Consider the following 18,866-nt stretch of genomic DNA (forward strand, 5'->3'; position numbering starts at 1 on the left):
ACTGTGGTGCTGGAGAAGATTTTGAGAGTCCCTTGGACTGCAAGGAGATCCAACCAGTCCATCCTAAAGGAGATCAGTCCTTGGTGTTCACTGGAAGGACTGATGTTGAAGCTGAAACTCCAATACTTTGGCTACCTGATGCGGAGAGCTGACTCATTTGAAAAAACCCTGATGCTGGGAAAGATTGAGGGCAGGAGGAGAAGGGGACGACAGAGGATGAGATGGTTGGTTGGCATCACCAACTCAATGGACATGGGTTTGGGTGGACTCCGGGAGCTGGTGATGGACAGGGAGGCCTGGTGTGCTGCAGTTCATGGGGTCGCAAGGAGTCGGACACAACTGAGTGACTGAACTAATCTGAACAGGGAACTAGATCCTACATGCCACAACTAAGGGTTAGAATGTAGGAACTAAAGATCCCACATGCTGCAAGGAAGACTGAAGATCACACATGCCACAGCTAAGACCCAGCACAGCCAAATAAATAAATAAAAGTATTTTCCAAAAAATTCTCATCCGCCATCACCACCACCTTGCCCCAAATACACTCCTCACACAGATTTCCCCTCTCAGTAAATGCCACATCCATCCTTCCAGCTGCCCTTTTTCTCACATCCAACAAGCAACCTGTCAGCATACATAGCAGGCCTTCTCTTCTTCAAAATACATTCAGAATTTGACTACTTTTTACAACCTGGGAGATACTTCCCTCAAGGGAAAAGACAGAAGTTCCAACAGACCTGGTTGAAACTCAGCAAGATTGTTAAGGCCCCAGCTGGCGTTGGCACCCTGGTACTTCTGCCTACAGTTCATTGGCCAGAACAAGCTACATGAAGAAGCTCAGTACCAATGAACTAAGTATTCTCACATAAACTAGGGCAATAAGGGAAAGGAGGAAAGGATGAATTGTGAACAAATAATACAATCTACCATTGATTACAATACACCATCAAGACCTTGTCTATCTTACCATCTCTCATCTCAGACTCTGTTTCATAGTTTTCTACATAGTATATTAGTTTCTTAGTGCTTCCATAACAAAGTACTGCAAACTAGGTATTTTATAATGACAGATATTTATTACAGTTCTAGAGGCTAGAAGTCTAATATTGAGGTGTTGGCAGAGCTTCACTCCATTCAAAGCCTCTAAGTGGGGATGCATCCTTGCCTCTTCCAGCTTCTGGTAACACCAGGCACCACTTGGTTTGTGGTTCAGTTCAGTTCAGTCGCTCAGTCGTGTCCGACACTTTGCAACCCCATGAATCATAGCACGCCAGGCCTCCCTGTCCAACACCACCTCCCGGAGTTCACTCAAACTCATGTCTATCGAGTCGGTGATGCCATCCAGCCATCTCATTCTCTGTCATCCCCGTCTCCTCCCACCTCCAATCCTTCCCAGCATCAGACTCTTTTCCATTAAGTCAACTCGTCGCATGAGGTGGCCAAAGTATTGGAGTTTCAGCTTTAGCATCAGTCCTTCCAATGAACACCCAGGATTGATCTCCTTTAGAATGGACTGGTTGGATCTCCTTGCAGTCCAAGGGACTCTCAAGAGTCTTCTCCAGCACCACAGTTCAAAAGCATCAATTCTTCGGCGATCAGCTTTCTTCACAGTTCAACTCTCACATCCATACATGACCACGGGAAAAATCATAGCCTTGACTAGACGGACCTTGGTTGGCAAAGTAATGTCTCTGCTTTTTAATATAATATCTAGGTTGGTCATAACTTTCCTTCCAAGGAGTAAGCGTCTTTTAATTTCATGGCTGCAATCAGCATCTGCAGTGATTTTGGAGCCCAAAAAAATAAAGTCTGACACTGTTTCCACTGTTTTTCCATCTATCTCCCATGAAGTGATGGGACCAGACGCCATAATCTTAGTTTTCTGAATGTTGAGCTTCAAGCCAACCTTTTCACTCTCCTCTTTCACTTTCATCAAGAGGCTTTTGCGTTCCTCTTCACTTTCTGCCATAAGGGTGGTGTCATAGCTAATGCTAATATCTGCTTCCATCTTTACATGGTTACCTTCTTCCATCTGCCTGAAGACATCCCACAGTGTTAGACCTGAGGACCAAAGGGCAGACTCTAGTGGGTTGAATTGTTTCCCCAAAAAAAGATAATATTGAGGAGGTAAACTTCAATACCTATAAATGTGACTTTATTTGGAAATAGGATCTTTTCAGATGTAATTAAGTTAAGATGAGGCCACAGTGAATTAGGATGGGCCCTAATCCGATATGGCTGGCATCCTTTTAATAGATTTATGAACGCAGGGAAAAAATGGCTCACAATAGAGGCAGAGATTGGAGTGATGCAACTACAAGCCAAGCAACACTAAAAATTGCCAGCAATCTACCAGAAGCTAGGAAGAAAAAGGAAATATTTTGCTCATGAGCACATGACTTTTTCAAAATATTTGAAATGTTCAAATGCCAATGTATTAAAAGACTTATTCTTTAAATTTAGACGGTTATGGATCGACTTAAATATCTGAACCTAAAAAGAGCAGCTGTTATAACCAAACTTCAGAGTACAGAGGAAGATATTAATGACACAATGGAAAATGTAAGTTATTTTTAACTGTTTGAAAGTCTACCCTTTCCCTCTATGTTGTGCCCTTAATTTGTATCTTTTCAAGGTTTAAAAGGGTCTCAGAATACCTTTTATAAAAATAGATTTGATTTTTCAGAAACTATAATATTGGCACAGTATCCTTGTAAACACTAAACAAATGTTTTGAAACAAAGAAAGACAATAAATCAGTACAATTTAATAAGTATAATAAGAAATAAAGAAACCCAAGTTTAGTTTTAAAAAATTGCAACACCAAGGACATAACAGCCCTCAATTCTCTAAATATTCGTTCATTCCCTCCATCATTCAGCCAGTTTTTAAAATAACTACAAAAGTGACGTAATGTGGATGTGACAGTTATCAACTTATAACTGCCAAGTGCTAACAGGGCCACCAGGACATTTTAGCTGGAGGACAATCTATTCTGGGAAGTTTAGATTCACCTTTTTTAAAAAAATAGGAATTAAACAACTAATGCCAGACTCATAAGTAGATATTATAATTCAAATAAAATGATCTTTAAGGATAGAGGTCATTTTGTTTTCCGGTACTGTGTAATCCCTCGATTTTAACGGGTGAACATAGCTGGGAATAGGTAACACGAATTGATATTGAAGAGAAGGAAAGGTGGGCCTGATGCACACAGAGGCTCTGTACTGAGCCTCTTCTTCTAGGTCATCATTGAAGGAAAATTTTAAAGTATTCAGAAAACCTGGAGGTTTTTCCAGCCTGCAGTCCCCGGGGTCTTGGCGTCAGGGAAAGGACAATGGCATCGAGGAGGGTCCAAGCCAGGATAGGGCAGCTCCGGGCACCGCTGCAGCTCTGAGCATGGTGGGCGGTGGGCCTCTGTGGCTAGTTCTCAAGTTCTCGCGGAAAAAGGATAAGAATGAGCCTGAGAGGCCCTGGGAGAGTGAGCCACAGGAGAGGAGGGCGCTAGCGAGGGAGAGGGCTAGTGGAGGGTAGCTTCACAAGGAGAAGCCAAATGGGGTTAATCTTTCTCCTCTTTTGGTTCAGCCTCTCCCAAAGGTAAGCATCCAGTCTTTTGGCTGAGGTCTTCGGAAGAGGCAGTGGCTAAGTGAAGTGGGGTGCAGCCCTGGCCACTAGAACCTCCTCTTGAAGATTCTCAGCCAGTCCTGTCTTCTGCTCTTCATTCCTACCCTTCAGAGGTGCCTGCTGTCAGGTCCTGAGCTTTTCTGGAACTGTGCAGTGACTTGACTTGCTTCTTGTTATCCTCAACCCATCCTCCATCACCCTCCCTGCCACTCCAGACACTGAGCTTTCACTTTCCCCTGGCCTCAGTTACCACTAGTCCACCTGCTTTTTAATTTACAGAAGTATGTAGCTGCAACTGCCCAACTGTCAGCTCTTCTGGTCTCTTCTCCCCCGTTTCTCTGTTCATTTCTCATGAGATGAACTCTGCTGTGATTTTCGCGAGGTTTTAGGAAATCAGCAAACCCAAATGCGTGTGTTCAGTCTGCCTTGTTTAACCAGAGGCAGTCCTGATCGTTTTTAAGGCTGTGATATCAAATTCATTTGAAAGCTCATCTTCTCATTGCCCCAATAGATATGTGGCCCAGAGACTTGAGAGGGGAGCGTGGTCGGCTATCCAGACACTTTCCCCAAGTTTGGACAGGAAATAGGGATGGTGAGGAAAAAGCAGCTGCTTCATGACTTAACTATGTACCAAGGGAAAGGCTTCCCACTCCAGTATTCTGGTCTGGAGAATTCCAAGGACTGTATAATCTGTGGGGTCGCAAAGAATTAGACACAACCGAGCGACTTTCACTTTCAGTCCCTAGCTCATTGTCTGTTGATTCATGGAGAAGGGTGGTCGCCCAGTGTATCCCACTGACAAAGTTCTCAGCCTCCTGCAGCTCGCCTAAGCATTGACAGTTTCCTTCAAGTTTAGCTTCTTGCAGCCTACAACTGGGGACATCCATGCAGGATCCCCACAACTGACATGCCTCTTTGCTCTCTGATGCTGCAACAGTAGTTCTTAACTTCTTTGGAGGTGATGAATGGAAGATTACTGAGGGAGACTTTATATTTAAGAAAAATGAAAGAGTTAAGTCAGTACAAATCTACCTATGGCATCTATTTTAAAACTTAGGTAAATTAACTGAAGTAACTATTTTCAAACCTTTTCAATAAGAATATTTTTCAGACTTTCCTGAAATAGATAATAGAAAACCCTTTATCCACCTTATGCTCATTCTACCCTACAAGAGAAAATACTTGGTAAAATTTAAATAAGGTCTTAAAACAGAAATGAAAACTATTTATCTAAGTAGATGTTGGACAAGTGCTGCTGCTGCTGCTGCTAAGTCACTTCAGTCGTGTCCGACTCTGTGTGACCCCATAGACGGAAGCCCACCAGGCTCCCCCGTCCCTGCAGATGGCTGCAATTAAGGGAAAAAAAAATCCTGTCTTAATTATTTCTTAAATAGTAGAGCATGGTCAAATAACAAATGAAATAATAATGTGAATTTCAGCAAAACTTATGCCCACATGTTTAATGTTTGTTACTAACAGGATGAGCTGTTCCGTACTCTCGCATCTTATAAACTTATTGCACCAAGATATAGATGGCAGAGAAGCAGATGGGGGCGTACATGTCCTGTGACTTTAAAAGAAGGTAACATTTTTCAAGGATTGCCAGATTTTTCTGTAAGGTAGGTAAGATTTTCAGAATTTAATTTTAAAACTTGCCCATACTTTATTTCAGTTGTTTATGATAATAACATATTTTTAGTTTTCTAGGTAAAATGTACTGTCTTTCATCAGAGGAAGCATTAAAAACATTTCTATTGAACCCGCGCCCCTATCTTCTTCCACCTATGCCAGCACCACCATTTAAAGTATTCATATTTGGACCTCAGTCTTCAGGGAAAACAACACTTAGCAATTTGCTTGCAAAACATTACAAAGGAAAGGTAACTACTTAGCTGATTTAATTTGCACTTCCCTTATGACTAATGAGGTTCAACATTTTTTATATGTTATTCATGTATTCTCTTTTAGAAGTGTTTGTTCAAGCTTCTTGCTCATTCTTAACTTTTTTGCATTATTATTGGCAGGAGTTCCTTATGTTGTATAAATACAAATTTTTTGTTATAGACATTATAAATATTTTCTACTATTCTGCTTTGCTTTTTCACTTCTTAAATGAAAAAAGTACCATAATATATTCACTTAAAGTAAGTCATTAAGTTCTGCCTAACTAAAGAAGATGGGAATTAGGCTTCACCTTCTGAAGAAAAGAGTGTTAAAGGATTTGTGGATATGTTTTAAAACCATCACAGTATGTGTCAGACAAAAGAATTATATTTTTAAAATGTAAGGCATTTTTACAAATCAATATTTAAAAGCCCCAGTGAAAAAAGATAGCAAACAGGCAATTCATGAAATAATTGATTCAAATAGCCATTACACATGAGAAAAGGATTATCGCCTTACTAATCAGGGAGAGGCAAAAAAACCCAGAGATATATTATGACAACCTGCGGCTTCCCAGGTGGCTCAGAGGTTGCGTCTGCCTGCAATGCAGGAGACCTGGGTTCGATCCCTGGGTCAGGAGGATCCCCTGGATGAAGGAAATGGCAACCCACTTCAGTATTCTTGCCTGGAGAATCCCATGGACGAAGGAGCCTGGTGGGCTACAGTCCATGGGGTCGCAAAGAGTCGGACACGACTGAGCAACTTCACTTTACTTTCACTGTTGAAAAATCACCCAATATTGATGTGTGGCTAGCATTAGGAAAGTACATTCTCATACATTGCTGGTTACATTCTGTATAGCTATTGGACATATCTATAAAAGTCTAAAATCTATGCATATCCTTTGAACTATAGATTTTTCTTGAAGAAACTGTCAAAGATATATACATAGCCATAGCCTAGTTTATAATAGCAAAATCACGTACATCTGAATATGTATTATTGGTAGTTTAAATAGGTTGTAATATTTTTATCTAATATAATACATCCATTAAAAATGATAGGGCATATATTCATACATATTTAATGAATCTAGAAGAATGGTACTGATGAACCTATTTGCAGGGCAGGAATAGAGATGCAGACATAAAGACAAGACTTTGGACACAGCAGGGAAAGCAGAGGGTGGGACAAATTGAGAAAGTAGTGGTGAAACATATACATTACCATATGTAAACTAGATAGCTAATGGGAAGTTCTTATAACACAGGGAGCTCAATGCGGTTCTCTGTGACAATCTAGAGGGGCAGGATGTGGTGGGGGGTGGTAGGGAGGTTCAAGAGGGAGGGGACATATGTCTACTTAATGGCTGATTCACATAGTTGTATGGCAAAAGTCAATACAATATTGTATTAACGCAATTATTCCCCAATTAAAAATAAAATTTTACAATGATGTGAAAAGTGATGGTGTGGATGTATTTTTATTGGAATAAAATAAAATAATACAAGCATATTGAAGGAAAAGCAAAATGGAATCTAGAAGTATGAAAATATTATTTAAACTTAAAAGTCATATATAGAAATCTAACATCCCAATATTCAGTATTAATCATCAGTTCAGTTCAGTTCAGTCGCTCAGTCGTGTCTGACTCTTTGCGACCCTATGAATCACAGCACGCCAGGCCTCCCTGTCCATCACCAACTTCCAGAGTTCACTCAAACACATGTCCATCGAGTCGGTGATTCCATCCAGCCATCTCATTCTCTGTCGTCCCCTTCTCCTCCCGCATAGTATCTACCAAAGGACTTATATTCAAAAATGTGTAGAATTCTAACCTAATTTTTTAAAAGTTGAACATATGCTTAAAAACATATGGGTAAATGAACTACCAATACACTCATAAAATTATTAGTGATTAGGGATAGTTAACGGAAAAGGCAATGGCACCCCACTCCAGTACTCTTACCTGGAAAATCCCATGGATGGAGGAGCCTGGTTGGGCTGCAGTCCATGGGGTCACGAAGAGTCGGACAAGACTGAATGACTTCACTTTCACTTTTCACTTTCATGCATTGGAGAAGGAAATGGCAATGCATTCCAGTGTTCTTGCCTGGAGAATCCCAGGGACAGGGAGCCTGGTGGGCTGCCATCTATGGGGTCGCACAGAGTCGGACACGACTGAAGTGACTTAGCAGCAGCAGGGAAGGTTAAATTTACAATACAATGAGATTTCTCACCAACTAGAGTGGCTAAAATGTAAAAGATTCACAAAATCAAGTGCTAATGATGAGGTGGAATAACTGCAATTTTAATACTTTGCTGCTAGAAATATAAACTAGTTTCAACCGCTCTGGAAACAGTTCAGTGGTTTAGTATAAAGTGAAACATACACTTACATGACCCAGTAATTCTACTCCTCACTGTTTATCCAACAGAAATGAAAACATAGGTCCACAAAAAGACTTTCTCGCAAGTGTTCATTGCTTCTTTATTTATAATAGCCCAAACTAGAAACAACCCAAACGTCCATGATGAATGAATTAAAAAGCTGTATATTCATACAATGATACTGCTCAAAAATACAAAGGAATAGATTACTGAGATATATAGTTATATTGTTGAATCTCAAAAACATTATGCTAAGGGAGAAAAGCTTGGGGAAGATTATATACTGTTTGGTTTCATTTATATGAAATCCTAGAAAAGGCAAACGGAGAAGGCAATGGCGAGCCACTCCAGTACTCTTGCCTAGAAAATCCCACGGATGGAGGAGCCTGGTAGGCTGCAGTCCGTGGGGTCGCTGAGGGTCGGACACGACTGAGTGACTTCACTTTCACTTTTCACTTTCACACATTGGAGAAGGAAATGGCAACCCACTCCAGTGTTCTTGCCTGGAGAATCCCAGGGAAGGGGGAGCCCGGTGGGCTTCCGTCTATGGGGTCACACAGAGTCGGACACGACTGAAGTGACTTAGCAGCAGCAGCAGCAGAAAAGGCAAAACTTATCTGTATTTGATGGAAAACAAAGTGGTTGCTAAGGGCCAGGCACTGACAATAAAGGATGATGAGGAGAATTTAGTGGGTGATAAACATGTTCTATACTTTTATTGTAGTGGTTTTTATGTACATATTTGTAAAAACTCATCAAACTCTGTACTTAGAATGGGTGCCTTGTAGGTAGACTATAAATAAAATGTTGATGTTTAAAATATATATGTAATTTGAATACATATTACATGATCATACATATATAATATATATATTAAAAATCAGTGAATTCTGAAAATAACATACCTCAAGCAGCATTAAGATTTTTGAGATACATAGGTATCAGTTCAGTTCAGTTCAGTTCAGTCGCTCAGTCGTATCCGACTCTTTGCGACCCCATGAACCACAGCCCGCCAGGCCTCCCTGTCCATCACCAACCCCCGGAGTTCACTCAAACTCATGTCCATTGAGTCCGTGATGCCATCCAGCCATCTCATTCTCTGCCGTCCCCGTCTCCTCTCACCCCCAATCCCTCCCAGCATCAGACTCTTTTCCAGTGAGTCAACTCGTCGCATGAGGTGGCCAAAGTATTGCAGTTTCAGCTTTGATGAACAATGTGCTTAGTTTTCAGAGTAACTTGTGCTTATATTGGTTTTCTCAAATATTCTTTTCAGGTAGTTGACTATGATAAAGTGATTCAACCACGTTTTGATAAAGCCCTTGAAATGTTAACCAGAAACACTATAGCTGAGGCCACTGAAGCAGCCATTAAAGTTGTCAAAGAACGGCTTCTCTTAGAACTCCAAGCTAAAAAAGGTGAACTATTTTTTTTAATGTGTGTTTTAACAGTAGTTAAGCCTGGCTACCTGAGGGCACGGTCTTGGTTTGTTTGTCTTGATATCCCTGGCATCTTGCACACTGGAGCCTCAGAATAAGTGGTTGAAGAAATGAATATACATAAACCCGAATCATACACTGAGAAAAAGATTCCAACTCTGGACTTCTAAGGAAAGGAACCATAAAGAGCTTTCAAACTTAGATTTCTTTTCTTTTATGGATCTGCTTCCTGGGCAGAATTTGTACCTTTATTTACACCAGGGGCGATGACAACAACACTTTGTCTGACTCATGGAGTTTGTCTTATTGCTGCTGCTGCTGTTGTTCTAGGCCTCGGTGTCAGCCTTGATTGTAATTCAGTGTTTTTATTTGGGGAATATTATTTTCAGATTCAAAATGTTATAAATGAAAAAGTCATCGATGAGGAGACAGAAGCACAGGAGGTTAAATGGCTTCCTGAAATTCATCCAGATGGTGGCATAGCTAAGACTTAAACATTCTCTGTCAGAATCTGCTATCAGGATTTCACTAACTTTTTACATACACTGGAAAGCATCCCATCATTTCCTATGCTTGAAACTATTTAAAGATCAAGGAAATTACTTCTTACATGGCAATATTGAGTTTTGCTAGGAAATAACATTGGTTTTACCTAATAAATCTGCCTCTATTCTTTCTCATTAACCTATAATCAAGTAAGAAAGTACAACCTGGTGCCTGAGAGATTACAAAAAACAACCACAAAAAGACCAGCATTGAAATAATATGCCATCCAAATGGTCATGGATCAGTGGTAAAGAATCTGCCTGGAATGCAGGAAACACAGGCAGCACAGGTTCAGTCCCTTAGTTTGGAAGATCCCCCGGGATAGGAAATGGCAACAAACTCCAATATTCTTGTCTGGGTAATCCCATGGACAGAGGAAACTGGTGGGCTACAGTCCATAGGGTCACAAAGAGTCAGACACAACTGAGCAATTGAGCACAGATAATAAAGAATGAATTTATGTGTTTATCATATTATCTTCAGAATTAAGACCAAAATTTAAAAATACTCTTGGACAATTAATAAATATGTGAGATATCCAGAAATATTGACCCAAACTTCTAAGATGGCTTGTCATTCAATTTTGAATAACAAAAATGAATAATTGATTCAAAGATGAATTTTTGAATTAAAAATTGAATATTTTGAAATGAGTTCAAAATTCATTAAAAATGAACAATTTTTAAATTAAAAATTAATGCATTCAAAAATGAATAATTCTTTCAACAAACACTTGAGCACCTTCTTGTGTTAGATATTGTTCTAAACATTGAGCTACAGAGGTGAACAAGACACCTGAAGCTCCTGTCCTTGAGGTAGTTACATGTTAATAGAGGGTGTGTGTGCCCAGGCCTGTCTGACTCTTTGCAACCCCATGGATTGTAGCCTGACAGGCTCCCCTGTCCATGGGATTTTCCAGGCAAGAATACTGGAGTGGGTTGCCACTTCCTCCTCCAGGGGATCTTCTGGACCCAGGAATTGAATCCACATCTCCTGCATTGGCAGGTGGATTCTTAACCATTGAGGCAACTGAGAAGCCCTTAACGGGTACAGGGAAAAAATAAACAAAAAAATATGTAACACAGTAATGGGGCAGGTGGTAATTGGGTTATGGACATTGGGATGTTAGGATGATCAGGAAAGACCTCTCTGAAGAGGGAAGAACATTTAATTGAAACCTGGATGGAGAGAGGAAGCAAGCCTCCTTAAAGATGAACAGTGATCTATATAATGTTTTTCAGAGTCTGTAGTGATTCCTTTCACATCAAATTGTGGCATGATATCACAGATTTTACAGCTTTCCACAAATTGTCTTTTCTCACCAGAATATAGAAATAGATGATATCTCTCATATGCTGCAAACCAAAATCTTTTCTTTTTCAAATTCACTAATTATTCCAAATCTGACAATAAGGTTAGTGTTAGTCACTTAGTTGTGTCTGACTCTTTGTGACCCCATACACTGTAGACCGCCAAACTCCTCTATCCGTGGAAGTCTCCAGGCAAGAATCCTGGAGTGGGTTGCCATTCCCTTCTCCAGGAGACCTTTCCAACCTAGAGATAAAACCCAGGTCTCCTGCATTGCAGGCAGATTCTTTACCATCTGAGCCACCAAGGAAGCCCCCAAGACAATAAATTTAACCCTTCTTAAAATTTTAAAAATTGGGGGTTTTTTTGCAAGGGATTTTACTCCAACATATTTTAAGAAATTTTGTTAGTGGAGACTATTGAGGCTTTTTAACATAGAAAGTTATATAATATAATAATACAAAAGACGGCAGCTAGCAAAAACAAGACCGGGACCTGACTGTGGATCAGATCATGAAATCCTTATTGCCAAATTCAGACTTAAATTGAAGAAAGTAGGGAAAACCACTAGACCATTCAGATACAACCTAAATCAAATCCCTTATTATTATACAGTGGAAATGAGAAATAGATTTAAGGGACTAGATCTGATAGAGTGCCTGATGAACTCTGGACGGAGGTTCGTGACATTGTACAGGAGACAGGGACCAAGACCATCCCCATGGAAAAGAAATGCAAAAGAGCGAAATGGCTGTCTGAAGAGGCCTTACAAATAGCTGTGAAGAGAAGCGAAAAGCAAAGGAGAAAAGGAAAGATACAAGCATCTGAATGCAGAGTTCCAAAGAATAGCAAGGAGAGATGAGAAAGCCTTCCTCAGCGATCAATGCAAATAGAGGAAAACAACAGAATAGGAAAAACAAGAGATCTCTTCAAGAAAATTAGAGATTCCAAGGGAACTTTTCATGCAAAGATGGGCTTGTTAAAGGACAGAAATGGTATGGACTTAACAGAAGCAGAAGATATTAAGAAGAGGTGGCAAGAATACACAGAAGAACTGTACAAAAAAAATCTTCATGACCAAGATAATCACGATAACATGATCACTGACCTAGAGCCAGACATCTTGGAATGTGAAGTCAAGTGGGCCTTAGAAAGCATCACTACGAACAAAGCTAGTGGAGGTGATGGAATTCCAGTTGAGCTATTTCAAATCTTGAAAGATGATGCTGTGAAAGTGCTGTACTCAATATGCCAGCAAATTTGGAAAACTCAGCAGTGGCCACAGGACTGGAAAAGGTCAGTCTTCATTCCAATCCCAAAGAAAGGCAAGAATGCTCAAACTAGTTGTACTCATCTCACCCACTACTAAAGTCATGCTCAAAATTCTCCAAGCCAGGCTTCAGCAATATGTGAACTGTGAACTCCCAGATGTTCAAGCAGGTTTTAGAAAAGGCAGAGGCACCAGAGATCAAATTGCCAACATCCTCTGGATCATGAAGAAAGCAAGAGAGTTCCAGAAAAACATCTATTTCTGCTTCATTGACTATGCCAAAGCCTTTGACTGTGTGGATCACAATAAACTGTGGAAAATTCTGAAAGAGATGGGAATCCCAGACCACCTGACCTGCCTCTTGAGAAACCTGTATGCAGGTCAGGAAGCAACAGTTAGCACTGTACATGGAACAACAGACTGGTTCCAAATAGGAAAAGGAGTACGTCAAGGTTGTATATTGTCGCTCTGCTTATTTAACTTGTATGCAGAGTACATCATGAGGAACGCTGGGCTGGAAGAAGCACGAGCTGGAATCAAGATTGCTGGGAGAAATATCAATAACCTCAGATATGCAGATGACATCACCCTTATGACAGAAAGTGAAGAGGAGCTAAAAAGCCTCTTGATGAAAGTGAAAGAGGAGAGTGAAAAGGTTGGCTTGAAGCTCAACATTCAGAAAACAAAGATCATGGCATCTGGTCCCATCACTTCATGGGAAATAGATGGGGAAACAGTGGAAACAGTGTCAGACTTTAATTTTTTGGGCTCCAAAATTACTGCGGATGCTGATTGCAGCCATGAAATTAAAAGACGCTTACTCCTTGGAAGGAAAGTTATGACCAACCTAGATAGCATATTAAAAAGCAGAGACATTACTTTGCCAACAAAGGTCCGTCTATCAAGGCTATGGTTTTTCCAGTGGTCATGTATGGATGTGAGAGTTGGACTGTGAAGAAAGTTGAGCGCCGAAGAATTGATGCTTTTGAACTGTGGTGCTGGAGAAGACTCTTGAGAGTCCCTTGGACTGCAAGGAGATCCAACCAGTCCATTCTAAAGGAGAACAATCCTGGGTGCTCATTGGAAGGACTGATGCTAAAGCTGAAACTCCAATACTCTGGCCACTTCATGCGACGAGCTGACTCACTGGAAAAGACTCTGATGCTGGGAAGGATTGGGGGCAGGAGGAGACGGGGACGACAGAGAATGAGATGGCTGGATGGCAATACTGACTTGATGGACATGAGTTTGAGTGAACTCCAGGAGTTGGTGATGGACAGGGAGGCCTGGCGTGCTGTGATTCATGGGGTCGCAAAGAGTCGGACATGACTGAGCGACTGAACTGAACTGAACTGAACTGAACATGGAGCAAGCTTACAGTGTGCCAAGCCTTCTCTATGTTCCTTGTTGACACCCATTATCTTATTTGATGTTTCAACTGTGTTTTTAGTTTAATGATCCTATTTTGCCCAGTAAAAATTGAGACAGTAAGGTCAAATGATTCAAACTGAGACAGGGAAAGCAAATGATTTGCAAAAGTCACATTGACTCAGTTAGAACTCACATGCCCAAGGTTGTCTTCCTGCCCTCCAGCTACCTTTTGCTAACACAGTCAATTACTATCTTACAGCTCAGTCAACTTCAAAATACCTTCAAGAAGAATCTGAAAGGAGGGAAAGTGAAGTCCCAACTGATGCATATAGAAGTGCAGAAGAATTGCAGTCGTCACTTGATGAAGATGGTAAAGAAAATGTTGCTAACGTTATTGGCCAAATCTTTCCTAGACAGATTAGCTGATAGAGTGTATTATTCTTTCACGATAGTGTTCACTTTTGAATCCCAAAGAGAAAGCTCTTTAGAAGACAATGAAGAGGCCAAAATGAAGTCAGGTGATAAAGATGGTAAGAGAATGAGCTGCTAATGCCATGCGTGTGGATCTTATTTCCATTTATTTCATATGTTATCATGTTTATATTGAAGCTTAAACTTATCCTCCCCTCACCCTCAAATTGGAAACTTCAGGAGTAAAAGAGTTAAGTTTTCCTCTTACAGATTTAAACTGACCAGCTGTAGAACAGAAATAGATCTACTAGAATGAAGAAGAAAACAGAACACAAGTATAATACTATTTAAATGCTCTCCAAATTTTTTTATCTTTCCAAACATGATATAATCATTATTGTACAATAATAAATTCTTTCTTAAAAGCTCTCTGCTTCCTTTAACAGATTGGATTCAGAGCATCATAGACCCAGAGTTGTAGCTGTGAAATGTTTATCATTTAGTGCTATTTACCACTCCAGTATTCTTGACTAGAGAATTTCATGGACAGAGGAGTCTAACAGGCTAATTGTCCATGGGGTCACAAAGAGTCAGACATGACTTATCAACTAACACTTTCACTTTACACTCTTCTAAAACTTTTCCATTTATATTTTAACATAATCAAGAGCATACAAAGTAAATTACTTTTATTTTTTATTTATGTTACATTTAATTATATAATTTCACTAGAAAATAATTTAACCATCATTTAAAATTACTGCATAGTTTCTTTATTTAGAGGTATTAGTTTTAACTAGTTCATTACATTGAAAACTTATATTTTTGCTACTAAAAAATTCAATGAATTTTTCCCATTGATTTTTTTACATAACGTTTTGCCTGTATGTTGACACAAATGGAGTTACTAGCTTAATGAGTAAGAAGTAATAGAGAGTCAAATAACTTTGCATAAAGTTTCAATTTATGTTCCCATCAGGAATATGCAAACTATATGTCCTAGTTTCCTCAGTATTTTCTCTTTTTAAATATTATTTTAATTTTTATTTGACTATTTCTAAAGTTCAGTGTTGTAATACTGTGTTAGCCATTTATATTTCTGCTTTTCTTTTTTTTATTTAAATTTGATTTAAGTTCATAATGCAGTAATACATCTCTTCCCTATCTCTGACCCTCCACTTCCTCACCTGAAGGCAGTCAATGTAACCCATTTCAGGTTTATTTCTCCAGATCTATTCTACTATGTATGCATGTATCTTCCTTCTCATTTTTACCAAAAGTGAAACAAATTGTACACACTTTGGTACCAGCTTTTCTTTCGACGATATATCTTTGAGATTTGTCCGTATTCCGTAGACAGCCTCCCACTTTTTGTATAGTGTTCCATTATTATTGTGTGGATGTACCACAGTCTTTTTTTTTCTTTTTTTTTTTATTGGAGGCTAATTATTTTACAATATTATATTGGTTGGTTTTGCCATACATTGACATGAATCCTCCCCGGGTGTACATGAGTTCCCCTTCCTGAACCCCCTCCCACCTCCCTCCTCCCTTTATCCTCCCTCTGGGTCATCCCCGCACACCAGCCCCGAGCATCCTGTAACATGCATCGACCCTGAACTGGTGATTCGTTTCACATATGACAACATACATGTTTCAATGCCATTCTCCCAAATCATCCCACCCTCATCCTCTCCCACAGAGTACCAAAGACTGTTCTATACATCTGTGTCTCTTTTGCTGTCTCGTATACAGGGTTATCATTTGCATCTTTCTAAATTGGTGATGGACAGGGAGGCCTGGTGTGCTGTGATTCATGGGGTCGCGGAGAGTCGGACACGACTGAGCGACTGAACTGAATTGAACTGAACTGAAATACCACATATATGCGTTAGTATATTGTATTGGTGTTTTTCTTTCTGGCTTACTTCACTCTGTATAATAGGCTCCAGTTTCATCCACCTCATTAGAACTGATTCAAATGCATTCTTTTTAATGGCTGAGTAGTACTCCATTGTGTGTATGTACCAAAGCTTTCTTATCCATTCGTCTGCAGATGGACATCTAGGTTGCTTCCATGTCCTGGCTATTATAAACAATGCTGCAATGAACACTGGAGTACATGTGTCTCTTTCAATTCTGGTTTCCTCGGTGTGTATGCCCAGGAGTGCGATTGCTGGGTCATATGGCAGTTCTATTTCCAGTTTTTTGAGGAATCTCCACATTGTTCTCCATAGTGGCTGTACTAGTTTGCATTCCCACCAACAGTGTAGGAGGGTTCCCTTCTCTCCACACCCTCTCCAGCATTTATTGCATGTAGACTTTTGGATAGCAGCCATTCTGACTGGTGTGAAATGGTATCTCATTGTGGTTTTGATTTGCATTTCTCTGATTATGAAGGATATTGAGCATCTTTTCATGTGTTTGTTAGCCATCTGTATGTCCTCTTTGGAGAAATGTCTGTTTAGTTCTTTGCCCCATTTTTTGATTGGGTCATTTATTTTTCTGGACTTGAGCTGCAGGAGCTGCTTGTATATTTTGGAGATTAATCCTTTATCAGTTGCTTCATTTGCTATTATTTTCCCCCATTCTGAAGGCTGTCTTTTCACCTTACTTATAGTTTCCTTTGCTGTGCAGAAGCTTTTGATTTTAATTAGGTCCCATTTGTTTATTTTTGCTTTTATTTCCAATATTCTGGGAGGTGGGTCTTGGAGGATCCTGCTGTGATTTATGTCGGAGAGTGTTTTGCCTACTTTCTCCTCTAGGAGTTTTATAGAATCTGGTCTTACATTTAGCTCTCTAATCCATTTTGAGTTTATTTTGGTGTATGGTGTTAGGAAGTGTTCTAGTTTCATTCTTTTACAAGTGGCTGACCAGTTTTCCCAGCACCACTTGTTAAAGAGACTGTCTTTTCTCCATTTTATATTCTTGCCTCCTTTGTCAAAGATAAGGTATCCATAGGTGTGTGGATTTATCTCTGGGCTTTCTATTTTGTTCCATTGATCTATATTTCTGTCTTTATGCCAGTACCATACTGTCTTGATGACTGTAGTTTTATTTCTTCTTTTCTGAGGTGACCATTTTTGTCTTTTGCTCATTTTTCTAAATTGTTCTATCAATTATATGGTTTTAATATAAATGTTTTGTAGTAGTCACTTATTTTTCATATTTTTTTCCAAATTGAGTGGTTTGTCTTTTAAGTCACCTTGCTGACTTTGAGGTAGCAGAGTTTTTCACATTTTCATAGTCAAATAATTACTTTCCATTTGTTAATTTCTTCCATTTACTTTCCAGCTTAAAAGTCTTCCTCTCAACCAGAGATTTCATATATACTTTTTTTTTTTTAAGTTAGCTCTGCCTTTTTGTTTTTAACTTTTAATTCCATCTACAGTTTATTGTGCTGTATAGTGTAGGGCTGACCTTTTTTGTTTGGTTCCTCCTCCTGATTCAGACAGATGTGTCTTTGCCTTGTGTTTATTTCAAGCTGAGTAGGAATACAACTGGCCACTGGCAGATTCATATATGGCATTCCTCCTTTCCCAGCCTGCATACGCACGCACACATACCCACATACACACACTTCACAAGAAGGACCTGGACATTAAAATTTTTGCCAAGTGGCACCTGGGAACCCCATCTCTGCCCCTGGGGAGTTGCCAGCACCAATATTTACACAGAGAGGCCCTCCCCCATACTATCTGTTCCCTCTTTAGGGGAAGCCATCCAATGTAGAAACATCATCAGTACCTCTACTCACTGCCAGAGGATCGCCAGCACTGCTGGTGTGCCCTGGTAAACGACAACCTGTCTCCCCCATGTGTCTGAGATAAGCACAGCTTTTACCTCTTGGAGCCAAAGAGTCTGTTGTGACGCCAGGAAGGGAAAATTTTATTTTTTTCCAATTTACATCCACTGGCATCATATGAAACTGAAATTACTCCTGGTTTTGTTATCTGTATTTTCTACTGCTGATAAATATGTCTACCTATTTGATTATTATGGTTGTTATTTTAATTTTTTAAGAAATTAGGAGCATTGAGTCCTGGGTCCTTGGGCTCATACCACAATCTTCCTTAGGAATCACGTAGAGTTTAAGTACTGTTCTTTATGTGTTTAATAGAGTTTTATTTTCAGATGAAAAAGAAATAAGTGAAACGTTTACTCTTCAAAGAAGTCAGCAAGACTCTAGTCAAGATCTAAAGAAGGATTCCAAAAAAGGTAAATTATTACTAGGGTGATTTGGTTCTCTTCAGTTCAGTTCAGTTCAGTCGCTCAGTCGTGTCTGACTGTTTGTGACCCCATGAATCGCAGCACACCAGGCCTCCCTGTCTATCACCATCCCGGAGTCTACCCAAACTCATGTCCATTGAGTCGGTGATGCCATCCAGCCATCTCATCCTCTGTCGTCCCCTTCTCCTCCTGCCCCCAATCCCCCCCAGCATCAGGGTCTTTTCCAATGAGTCAGCACTTTGCATCAGGTGTCCAAAGTATTGGAGTTTCAGCTTCAAAATCAGTCCCACCAATAAACAACCAGGACTGATCTTTAGGATGGACTGGTTGGATCTCCTTGTAGTCCAAGGGACTCTCAAGAGTCTTCTCCAACACCACAGTTCAAAGGCATC

The 18,866-nt window shown here is 39.9% G+C and overlaps 1 protein-coding gene across 1 annotated transcript in view; it reads left to right on the forward strand.

The window, feature by feature from the left end:
• The window catches only part of AK9 (adenylate kinase 9), a 124,232-nt gene that overhangs the window by 34,996 nt on the left and 70,370 nt on the right, over positions 1-18,866 (forward strand). Inside the window, exons 10-16 of the mRNA XM_088840638.1 lie at positions 2,467-2,565; positions 5,107-5,246; positions 5,327-5,507; positions 9,176-9,317; positions 14,093-14,203; positions 14,286-14,363; positions 18,379-18,462. Coding sequence (XP_088696764.1) covers positions 2,467-2,565; positions 5,107-5,246; positions 5,327-5,507; positions 9,176-9,317; positions 14,093-14,203; positions 14,286-14,363; positions 18,379-18,462 — 835 coding nt within the window. The remainder of the gene's footprint in view (positions 1-2,466; positions 2,566-5,106; positions 5,247-5,326; positions 5,508-9,175; positions 9,318-14,092; positions 14,204-14,285; positions 14,364-18,378; positions 18,463-18,866) is intronic.

Source organism: Moschus berezovskii, chromosome 10, assembly GCF_049115385.1.
Source record: "Moschus berezovskii isolate FMDL1 chromosome 10, NW_MosBer_1.0, whole genome shotgun sequence".
NCBI lineage: Eukaryota > Metazoa > Chordata > Mammalia > Artiodactyla > Moschidae > Moschus > Moschus berezovskii.